A 12306-nucleotide genomic window follows, 5' to 3' on the forward strand; every position below is an offset into this window, starting at 1 on the left:
AAATCCCAAGGATCTACCAAAAAAGTGAAAAAGAAAAGAAAAAAACTCAAAGAACTTATAAGCATGGTCGCAAAATACAGCACAAACACAGTAATCAATTATATTTCTGTGTGCTAGCAGTGGGCACTGAAATTAAAAATACAGTAACATTTCCAGTTGTTCATAAAAGTGCAAATAGGTATAAATCTAACAAAACTTGTAAAGAATCTGTATGCTGAAAACCACAGAATGCTGATGAAAGAAATCAAATATCTAAATAAAGGAAGACATATGTCATGTTCATGGATTAGAAGGCGACACAGGCAATAGTCAATTTACTGATAATCAACAGAGTAATAGTCATTTCTCCCCAAATTGCTACACAGGTTTAATGTAATTCCTATCAAAATCACAGCAAAATTTTGTTTAGATATAGAGATAGAGACAATATTATTCTAAAATTTACATGGAAAGGTGAAGAAATTAGAATACTTAAAACAGTTTTTATAAAGAAGAATAATGTGGGAGGAATTAGCCTACTTAATTTAAAGTCTTATTATGAAGCTTCAGTAATCAAGACAGAAGTGAAGGGATAGACACAGAGATCAATGGGACAGGTTATAAAATGCAGAAACAGACTCACACTCATGTGTTCAACTGATTTGGGGGAGGTGAAGATGTCCATAAATTGGCAAGATGCGGGATCCGCACGGTCATGTGAATGTCCTGCATCTTCACTGCGTTAACGTCAGCATCCAGGTTGTGATGGTTTTGCAGGATGTTACTATTGCAGGGGACTGGGTAAAGGGTCCACAGGACCTCTCTTAAACTTTCTAAAACTTTGAGAAATATTTAGAGGTGATAGGAGCAGGTTATATATGGACGTAATAAATGGGCGTGAGTGGGTATCATTTATTTAGATTTTCAGATTGCCTTTAGAAGGCCAGTATCAAACTTCATTGGATTGAGGAAATTATCATAGTTAAAAGACCAAATTTGGAATCAGGCTATATTTTATCTTTATAGTAAAAGAAGGAAAAACCTTCGTTTATATGAGTGTGTATTTGTGTGTATATATGTCTACACACGTGCGTGTGTGTGTTGTGTGTATTTCTCAGATCTGTCTGCTGAATGCTCCTATAAACATTGACTAACCCATTAATAATGTGTTACGGTGTACCTCTAGGGTCCAGATGGTGGTCTCTGATTTTAATTTTTTCACTAAAATATGCAAGAACTCCTTGAGGAAATACTTGATGCCAGATTTGGGATCAGGGGAAAAGACATCTGGAAACAGATGTTGACATTCCACTAATGCCAGTTTTCTGTAACACATCCCCAGTCGTTTGCATTATTATATTAATTGTGACAAAATAGCTGAGTTATTTGGGGTAGTCTTTCATACTTGTGTGGAGCTGTCAGCTCGGATTCTGTCAATACTGCAATCATCCACGTCTTATGAGTAGGGTCAGAAGTGCTTAAAGTTGGAGGGCCCTTGCAGAATGTTATTTAATACATGAAGATGGACTCAAAGAGCTAGAGTAGTTTGCCCATTATCACAAAAATACATAAGCTCACCTGCTTTATGATTCAGTAATTTTATACAAAACGCTTTTTTTCTTTTTACTTGTTTTTTGTGAGGAAGATTGGCCCTGAGCTAACATGTGTGCCAATCTTCCTCTATTTTATGTGGGATGCTGCCACAGCGTGGCTTGAGGGGTGATGCTGGGTCTGCACCTGGGATCCGAACCTGCGAACCCCAGGCCACCCAAGTGGAGCATGTGAACTTAACCACTATGCCACCAGGCCTGCTCCTATACAAAATAATTTTTGCTAAACCCTATGCTTCCTACAAGCATCAAATTGCCCTTGTCAGATGTTTGCGCTTGTGTGTGTGTGAAATATCCTTTTCTAGGTAACCTGACCAGTTGGAGTCTCCAACTGGGATGTTTTGAGCTTTAGCTTTAACTGGAGACCTTCAGCTTTTTCTCTGGGTATCTAAGTGCAACCAGGGTGCCAATCATGAGAACTTTCCAAAGCACATGTTTTTGTGATAATAAGAGACTCATCAGCATGATCGTAAATTAAAAAGGATAGCACTTGGGGGCCGGCCCTATGGCATAGCAGTTAAGCTCGCTTGCTCTGCTTTGGCGGCCCAGGGTTTGCCAGTTTGGATCCTGGGCACAGACCTACACACTGTTCATCAAGCCATGCTGTGGTGGCATCCCATATGGAAGAGCTAGAATGCCTTACAACTAAGATATACAACTATATGCTGGAGCTTTGGGAGGAAAAAAAAGAGGAAGATTGGCAAAAGTTGTTAGCCCAGGGCCAATCTTCCTCACCAAAAAGTATACCTTAAAAAAAAAAAAAATGGACGGCACAATGTTATGCTATATGTGGTCACAATATAACGAAACCTTTCTATTCATTTCACCAAATATATATTGAACGTGCCCAATAGACAAGGCATTTGCTACAGGGAGACAGAGCTGAACAATACATAGTCACTGCCCTCAAGGTATGGTAAGAATTTTACTGCAAGGGTTAGGAAGGCCATCGCAAAACAAGGCCATACCAGGAGCAAAGACAGACAAGGAAGGAATGTATTGAGAGAAAAGCAGGTAGTCATCAGATTCCCATGCAACGAGTGGGCCAGAACTGTAGATTGGAGCCATACAGAGGAGGCCCCTGCATGGCATTATCAGCTCGGGGACACGAAACGACCCGGCAAAGTCCATGTAAATCCAGAGTGGCTTAGAAAAATGTGTCCTGACTTCTCTTCCGTGGTTTCCCTGGGCACTGCTGTCCCTTTGCAGAGAAGACAAACCTCTAGATAAAGGTTTCTCAACCCCCAAACTATGGACATTTGGGGCTGGAGAATTTTTCATGGTGGAGCTGTCTGTCCAGTGCACTGTATGATGTTTAGTAGCATCTCTGTGCACCCACTCCCCAGTTGGGACAAACACAAGTGTCTCCAGACACCGGCAAGTGTCCCCTGGGGGTTCCCATCAACCCTGGTTGAGAACCACTATTCTAGAGTATATAAAATGGTTCATATTTAACAATGGATAACATGTAACAGAATATATCACTCTGTCCTGGCAAGGTGGATGATTGGGAATTGATCTGGGGGTATCTGAAAGTTGTTTTGTTTTTTGGCACTGCCTCTTAGCTCAACCAGTCTTCGGATCCAAATTCATGGAAAATCTGAGAATCTGCAGGATGTCTTGGGACTACTGTGCCATTTAGGTTCTTATGACAGCAAAGAATAAAAACTCAGGGGGCTTTATTGTAAGGATGGACATGGTCAGGCCCTGGAACTTGGAAGTCATTTAGGATCAAGGCTCATTAGGGGTCATGTGGCCTTTTCCTAGGCTCCTCTCACTGGCCACACAGCCTCTTTCTTATGGATTCTTTCTCAGTCTGTCTAGTCCCTCCTTGCTGCCGATGGGACAATCCTGTCTGGGCTGTCTAGTTAAAATTCCCGAAGGAGTGGAGGTGATTATTGCCTTTGTTGATCTAACCGCCCATACCCCTCATGAGTGATGCAGCGTGAAGAGGTGTCATCGGTCGGCTCCCTCCCTAGCTCAGTCCTGGTCCACCCAGGACAAAGGACAGGCTATGATACCCAACCGTGGTGCTGTCCCCGAGACATTTCCACAAGGAGCAGAAGCAGCTGTTGAAGCAGATAAGCCTAGGGCCGACCTGACTTCTCAGGACCACAGAGGGAGTTCACGCTTAGCTGAGACTGAGAGAGGCAGTAAGACTTATCTGTCTTCAAAGATCAGGTCTCCTAGGCCAGACTGGAATACCAGTAAAATCGGGCAAGAAAGTCGTCTGGAAGGTATTTGTCAGTAACCCGCGGGGAAGAAAACTGTCCTTTGAATAATCCAGAATTAATTGTTTCACATGTATTCTTCATTATAAAGACTTCAGATAAACTGTTGAAATGATCCAAAAGGACCCTTTTAATAGAGACCATTGAATTCCTCAAACGGAAATCACATTCCTTCAAGGTGTCAGGGTCTTTGCACTTGGGTTAGTGAGTTTTCTGAGCAGGTAAGAGACCTGGAGAATAAAGGGGGCTACATGAGTCTGAGTCCCACCATTTTCTCTTAAACTCGTGCTCAGAGGAGGGCTTCGCACGTTAGAACAGGAGAGGGGGCCCTTGTTTAGGGCGCCAAATGAAAGTGCACAGACAGCGCTTTGAACTTGCGTCCATGTGAACTCGAAGCCCTGAAAACACTTCTTTTATGAATAATTTAAAACTCCCGCTGAGTCAAGTTATCCTGTAAAGGAAATTCGTTTTGCGGTCATGTTTAATCATTCATTAGTAATTGTGCTGTTTTCTTTTATTGCAGGTAACGTATGAAATTGCTAGAGCAATTGAAAAAAATAAGGACTCCCTTTCACAGAATCTTCTGTTTGTAATGAAAAGTAAGTTTTTCCCTCTCGCGGTTAAAATGTCACACGTTCCTTATTTTTCTCTCTCTGAACATTGTCGTATAAAATATGCTACTAGCTAAGGGATAATTGAAATATCTTTTGCCTCCTAATGCCCAGAATAATAAGGAATGGATCTTGCCACCCTGTGCATTGGTTACAATTTAATTTGGAGTCTAGTAGAAACCATAATTTAACTAAGCTTTTAGCAGATAGAAATATAAAACACCTTAACCACTCTAGTGATATGAATATAAAAAAGCTCTTTTGTGAAGACTAATGAAGATGAATATGGCTTCCAAAGTTATTTAGGCCACAGCAGGGTGAATTTCATTGCTGAAGATGACTCTAGAGCACACCTAAGGGTGGTATTTTATTCTTATGTACTTTCAGTTACAAAGAACTAATGCTCGTGAGGTAGAAGGAGCGTACAAATTTATATATACACACAGACATGCATATATGTGTATATCAATATAAATTTGTAGGCTCCATCAACTTCGTGAACCATAGTACTTTATATACCTGTATCTATAATTCCACACTATATGTAAAACTACAGACTACATTTATATCTGGTATAATTGTGTATATATATCAATATACATAATTCTATCTTTTCTAGTCGTTATTTTCTTACTAGCAGCTCTGCAATGATTCTCATTTTCTTAATAAGCTTTTCAATGAATTGAAAGGTATCATCTTTTGTGCTTGAAGTTGCTGTAAACGAGGTAGAGTCATTTCCCTTTCCTGGAGAAAGAAGCACACGACAGCCCTTCAGGAAAGAGCCGATGTCTTTGAGCTGGGAATAAGACATCCATATCACTTCTGCTTTGAGGAATGTATTTACCTTAAATCAAGCAGCACAGTTGCAATATGTTGTTTTTCACGGGGAAGTACTCCGCTCGCCTCTCAGAACTTATGCTTATTGAATTCTCTTAAGGGCTGAGACTAATGATAAAAGCATGGACTTGGAGTAATATCGTGTAGAAAGAAAGAATTGAAATAATTGATCCTACTGATTATCATTGGAAATATCTTCCTCCTAGTTTTCAATTATTTGAACTTTCATTTATAACGTACTTCCTTTTAAGCCATATATTTTATGAAGATCTAATAGCATGTTTTTAAAGTTGGTGCAATACCCTTTTTCTTTGTTCTTGTATTTCACGGTGATAGAATGTACATTTAGAATGAGAATATGATGGCTAGTGATATTGCGATTCTGCTTATCTTAATAAAGGCCCTATACTTTAAAGGCATTCTTTTATGTACACTTGCTAACAAGTTCCAACAGAAAACAAGTGAATCTTGTTTTATTCTAAATACTTTAGGCTATGAGTATATCTGAGCAAGAGCACAGAATTTACATTGTGCTCTTATATGTTTACTCAGGAGATGACAAACGTTTTCTATAAAGGGGCTGAGAGTAAATACTGTAGGCTTTGTGAGCCATAAGGTCTCTGTTGCCACCACTCAACTCTGCTACTGTTATAATGAGAAAGCAGCCTTAGACAATACAAATGGACAAAGCTGTGTTCCAATAAAACTTTATTTATGAAAACAAGCAGTGGGCCGAATTTGGCCCTGGGGCCATAGTTGCTAAACCATTCTATTGTCTAAGCAAAAGATGCACACTTGTGATAGTATTTTATGAACCTGTGGAATGTTTTGATGCTGTAAATAGTTATTAAAAGCAAATGTGATTTATAGATAATAATAGTAATTTCTATTTCCAGGTAACTTGCTAAGTACTTTGCTTACAGTATCTAATTCAGTCCTCTCATCATCAAAAAGTTCAAGCTGAGAAAGGTGGGAGGGTCTGTTGTGGGATCCAAATAAACAGGCGTGTCTCTGAGACACCTGCCCAAGTGAAGGCAGGGAGCTTGGAGGCTTGGCTCAGGCGGAAATACAGCAAGGGCTCTCGTCTGTGCCTGAGACTAGAAATAAAGTCCACTTGACTCAGAAAGAGGCAAAAAGAGTCAAAAGTCAGACGATTAAGTATGCTTATAAGAAGAGGAAAATCTCAGATTTACTGTCAATAATGTTAACAACTGTTGAGTCTTTTGTCTCTACGTGTCTCTGCATACCTGCTCATAAACTGCACACACCTAAGTTAGCTCCTCCCATTTTCCTGGCAGAGAGACACCCACCCGATTCAGTGCTCACAGACCCCCAGAGGGATGCTTCCCATTGCAGTGTGTGTGGAGAGTGACGTGAGCAAATGGGCTACAGCGAGTGACTCTTTGGAATAGGAAAGAAAGGCAAAACTGTCTCTTCACCAAGCTTCTTTATCAGGTTCTAGGAGGCAAAACGATGGCAGAATTTCTCTTCTGATGTCCCAAGGAAGCTGTTCTCACCTCCCATTTCCTCAGCTGTGGTCAGGGCCCTATTGTTAGGGTCCCAATGCATGATGGCATCGCCTTGTGTCAGTAGGATGACACTAGTCCCCCTGTATCCTCATGCAGCCTGACCATACGATGCAGGGAAAAGACAGAAACCAGTCACTTACCTGTTTGGGTCCATATTTATGTCTAGTTTTCCTAGATTTATTAAAGGCTTTTTTTTCCAACTATAGGAATAACGTGTTATACTGTTTATCTATGGTTCCATCCATACATAGACTTGCTATAAATATCATTGTTTTTTACATCTTTAAATAGGGCCGTGGGACTGTATGTATATTGTTTAGCTGTTTATTTTGAAATGATTTCAAACTTAAAGTTACAAAATTAGCACAAAGAACTCCCATAGGTACTTTTCCCGGATTCACTATTTTCATTTCCTTTCTTCTGCTCTCTCTATCATTTTCTCTCCCTCTCTCCCCTTCTGTCTTCCCTCTCCTTCCTTCCTTCCCTCTGCGTGTGTGTATATGCGCATGAGTGTGCACATACATTTTCTGAACCACCTGAGCATACGTCACATGCGTCTTTGTGTCTAAAGACTTCAGTGTATCTCCTAAGATCAAGGACTTTATCTTATGTAACATATCCTGCATAGCGTATCTTGTCAATCGTGTGCTCATTACTCCCCTGGTGCCTGGGCTCAGCCTGTCCTATGGGCTGCCGCCTGCTGGGAGGTTGTCGTCACTATGACTCTCACCAGCAGTGCCAGCTCCTTCCCTTCCCTCAGGGATGTACAAGGGACCTTTGGTTATTTTTAGCTTCATTGGGGTTTTCTGTAAGCCTTTTGGGGAGTCAAAATAGATTTCTTACCTTTTTTCTACTATTTTTTAGTAGAAATTTCCTCTTTTATATAAGGAATCCCTGTCTCCCAGGCCCCTTCTTCTAACCCCCAAATGTGACTTCTCCCTCCATCACCCAGTCAGCTCTGTCCTGCACAGGGTCGGGGGTGGTCAGCGGTGTCCTGGGAGGAGGGAGGGGGTTGTTCACCCTAGACAGCAGTCAAAGGGAGCTGCCGTATTTGGTACTGGGGGGCGGTGTAGCTTCTTTTGTTACTCTATTTCTGTTAGTCATTTGTGTAAAACACCAAATAAAGCAATAGGGGCAAACTAAAAAGAAAAATTATGGAATATTTAACATTGAGACAATACTAAGGTCTAATCCAGAGTCCCTATAAAACGTCACCACTTATCCCCCTAATGCCTTTCATTCAGGTTCATTTGCTTCATTTAGTTGCCATTTTTCTTTAGTCTTCTTTAATCTGGGTCATTTGCTCCACTTTTCTTTTTCTTTCACAACATTAATATTTGTAAAAACGAAAGTTCAGTTATTTTGAAGAACGATCCTCCGTCTAGGTTTATTTGCTGTCTCCTCACGTTGGCATCAGTTATGTGTTCTTGGCAGGAATCCCAGAGACGTGATAGAGTGTCCTTCTCAGTGCATCACGCTCAGAGCACGTGATGATCATTTGAAACATCATTGGTGACATTTGATCACTTCGTTAAGGTGGCAAATGTCATGTTTCCCTAGTCAAAAGTCACTGCTTTTTCTTTGTAACTGATGAGTAATTTGTAAGGAAGTACTTTGAGACAAGGTAAATATTCTCTTTCTCGTCAAACTTTCACCCATTAGTTTTGTACACATGAATGGTTCTTGCCTAAATGGATGATTTCTCTTATGGTTGCAAAATTATGATTTTCTAACCCCATTTTTCCATCAACAGTGACATTCCACTATAAGAACTCCTTTTTCTCACTAATTAATTAATTTATTTATTTATTATCAATATCGACTTGTGGATTCTTATGTTATTCAATGAATCATAATCCTTTACTATCATTATTTTGATGCTAAAATTGCCCAAGACCTGGCCGGTGAGAACCCTTCAAGTAGCTCCTGTGTCCTCTTGACAGGTTCTCATGACCTTTGTTTAGCACTTGCTGACATCCTGGCCTTCCAAAATGTTCCGGGATCATCCATCTTGCCTCAGATTTAGAATCAGCTACGTGTCCAAGAAGACTTGATTCACTCTAGGGGAACATGGTACAAAGAAACACTAAGCCCTGGGGACATGGCGAGTTTATTTCTACTGGGGTGTCATTACTTTTAGGATGTTTCAAAACTAGGAAATTTAAGATACAGATATAAATAATATATAGATTTGTACGATTAGACTAAAAATCATGAATTTACTTTGATACCTCTGATTTCAACCCAACACCCCAGGGCTCCTTTTTGCCTTCCTGTTTTCCACAATTGTGTCTCCCTTCTCTGAAACTTCTCCCTAGTTCCCTGTTTGTTTATTAATGTAGTGACTTTTCTGTATGCATTGCTACTAAATATATTAGCTTGGGCAAGCAAAATAACCTGGATGTGGAAAAGGCAGAAACTAAACTGCTTTGCTACTAGACAGCGCTAACTATCTGATGGGCTAAGCATGATCCTAAGTGATTGATGCAAGTTATTTCACATTTTAATCATGTAGTGATCCTCAAAGTAGGGACTGTCATGGTCATTTTATAGAGAAGGAGACTGAGGCTTCAAAACTGTCTGTATCCAGGGGCTGGCCTGGTTGCATAGTGGTTAAGTTCATGCACTCCCTTTCAGTGGCCCAGTGTTTGCTGGTTCGGATCCTGGGCACAGACCTACACACGCCTCATCAAGCCATGCTGTGGCAGCATCTCACATACAAAACAGAGGAAGATTGGCACAGATGTTAGCTCAGAGGCAATCTTCCTCAAGCAAAAGGAAAGAAAAAAACAGAGGAAGATTGGCAACAGGTATTAGCTCAGGGCCAATCTTCCTCAACCTCAAAAAAAAAAGAACCTGTCCACATCCAGATGTAGGTAATACAAGAACATGCCTTCTAGATCCTTAACCACCGTATAGTTTTCACTATGCTATTCATATTTGTAACCAACAATCCATTCATCCATGCTCCAGTTTTTCAGAGGTGTGGAGAGAGGAATATGGGCCCAGAAGTATTAGAATTTGTGTAACCTAACATCTAAAATATGTCAGCTTACTTTTCCCTTTGTAGCTTAACTGGGTCAGAAAGAGACACTTCTTGGCCCTAACAACGGAGACAACCACCTGAGACAGGCTCTCTCCCCAAGTATTTACATGCTGCTCTGAGACAGGGTAGCTCCGGGGGAAACGTATTCCTGGGTAGTTGTTTTCCTGGAGTCAGGAGTTGCTGACAGAAACCATAAGTCTTCATGACTTGGTCAAGTGCGCCGAAGGCCCTTAAGTCTGAGCAGGTAAGATTTGGTTCTAATGACTGGAGAGTAAGAAGTGCCACTCAGAGAGCAAAGGGCGGAGGGCACAGTTGGAAGACAGGCGAACATGGGATCAGGACTCCTGGCCAAGGTCAAGGAAGGTCAGAATTCATCAAATGGTGTGATTAATAGTGGGGAAAATAAAGAGGGGCAAAGACGAGAGACTCCGCAATTACATCTTGCACTCAGAATGTTTAATGTTTGAAACACTTAGATGAAGAGTAAGTTTAATGCCCATTTAACTAATAATTTTAATGCCACTTACGATATTCGTTTATTTGTTTCCCAGCTAGTGAAAACGTCGTGATCAATCATTTGTTCCAGTCGAAACTGTCACAAACAGGATCCCTCGTATCTTCCTATCCTTCTTTTAAATTCAGAGGACATAAGTCTGCCCTGCTCAGTAAGAAAATGACAGCTTCTTCAATGATTGGAGAAAACAGGAATTACCTAGAACTTAGCAAGGTGGGAGTTTTTAAGATTCTTGTTTGATTGTTTTTAAGTTTGCTTAGCACATTTTCTTCTTTTTTTAAAAAAGGGCACAATTCTGAATACTAATGAAGAGAAGTTGATATTTTAATTTAAAAAATTAACAGAAAGGAGTCCTACCTGAAGTATAATCGTGGGAGGAGGGAACCGTACCGGAAAGCACAGTAGAGTGAACGTTCCATAGCAAAGAGAATTAGTGATTTTATAAAAGGTTGTCTGTGCGGCATCCTGTTTATGTTTCATCTCTATGACTGTCTTTGTGATGAATGAGAAGAAACTTCAGGGGCAGTAGGCTTGGAGGGAAGAAGCTCCCCGACCTTATTCTGTGGGCATCAATAACTTCAGAAGTTTTAGGTCTCTACACGATACGTTGTAGTTTCTCTTAGAGACATAGTGTATTTTTCAGATGCTAGAATGTTTTCAGTGTGTATTATGTGGATTTTTAACTTATTCTTGTATTATGCTAATTTTTAAATGTGTGTTTGTCCCCCATAAATGTGTTTGCACTTACAACCTAAAGGTTCTGACTATTTGTAAAATAGAACTAAAAATTCAGTGAAGAGTTGTTTCAAACTGACATGTTTTAAATTTAAGAATTCAGGGCCTGATTGTAACCCAGTTTGTTTTGCTTGCCTCTGTTCAGCCATACAAGATGAGAAATATGTTTGGGAAGGCATCCAGGACAATCGACTTTAGAAATTCAGTTGTTGTAGCTTGCTGGAATGCATTTTAGCTTACCAATTAAAACAAACGCATAATTAAAATCAGCCCTATTTTAGAAGAGTGACAGAAATGTATATAACATATTAGAAATCAGTGTGTGTGTGTGTATTTCGCCAGTAGACCCTAAAATTAAGGATTTTGTGATGTAGTTGTTGCAGCACTGGAATTCAATCTCACTGCATCCAAAATGGCCTCTTTTACATAAAAAAGACAGAGGGTCGCCCTTTGGAAGCTCTCTGTTCCTGAGGGTTTTGCTGAACCCTATGGCCCTTTCTTTCTCAATCATCCTGGAAATCAAGAGCAAGAAATTGCCACACACTTCTAAACTGTAATTTCTAACCTTAATTATTAAACATTACCAGGCATAGATTCCATTAGCCTTTTCCCCAAAGAACTGCAAAAGGGAGATAATTCACAGCACTTCCTCCTCCCTGAAAGGGAAATTGAGTGTTCAATTTCAAGAGATGGAGATTTGTTTATTTTGCTTATTCCTTAAATGTTCCGTTCCTCACTCACTTCCCTTCCTACAGTCCTATCCCTGCACAGCCGCCCCGTGACCGCCAAGTTAGGAGTCTGCCCACAGTTTAACTGAGCATCACACTTGACTTTGTGTTTGTAGAAAACAGGTTGGTGTTGGACTAATGGCTTCGTTTTACATTCTCCTGTCAGTTACAATTCATCGTTTCAGTTTGACAGTTCATCTTAATGGAAGGAAATGTGCTCTTGCCGTGATAGCAATAGCAGCAAATTGACGAGAACATTTTATCAGAATTTTTTCTTCTATCAAGACCTTTTTCTTTTAAGATAAATGATTTTGGATCAATAGATATGTTTGGTCTAAGTCTGTATGATTTTATGATGTGAAATGTAATAGTACATTAGTGGCTGAGGTCCTTTTAACCCTTGGTGGAATTTAATTAATTACCTTCTGCCCTTATTTCTTCACCCATTGGCTCATTTCCACTGACTTCTTTTATCTCCATTATCAT

General features: G+C 40.2%; 1 protein-coding gene across 4 annotated transcripts in view; it reads left to right on the plus strand.

The window, feature by feature from the left end:
• MYO16 (myosin XVI) overlaps positions 1-12306 on the plus strand; it is a 599178-nt gene that overhangs the window by 444289 nt on the left and 142583 nt on the right. For all 4 annotated transcript variants that reach the window (XM_070520138.1, XM_070520137.1, XM_070520139.1 and 1 more), the window contains exons 24-25: positions 4344-4419; positions 10395-10570. In XM_070520138.1, the coding sequence (XP_070376239.1) occupies positions 4344-4419; positions 10395-10570 (252 nt within the window). The remainder of the gene's footprint in view (positions 1-4343; positions 4420-10394; positions 10571-12306) is intronic.

The sequence above is a fragment of the Equus asinus genome, chromosome 11 (genome assembly GCF_041296235.1).
Source record: "Equus asinus isolate D_3611 breed Donkey chromosome 11, EquAss-T2T_v2, whole genome shotgun sequence".
Classification (NCBI taxonomy): domain Eukaryota; kingdom Metazoa; phylum Chordata; class Mammalia; order Perissodactyla; family Equidae; genus Equus; species Equus asinus.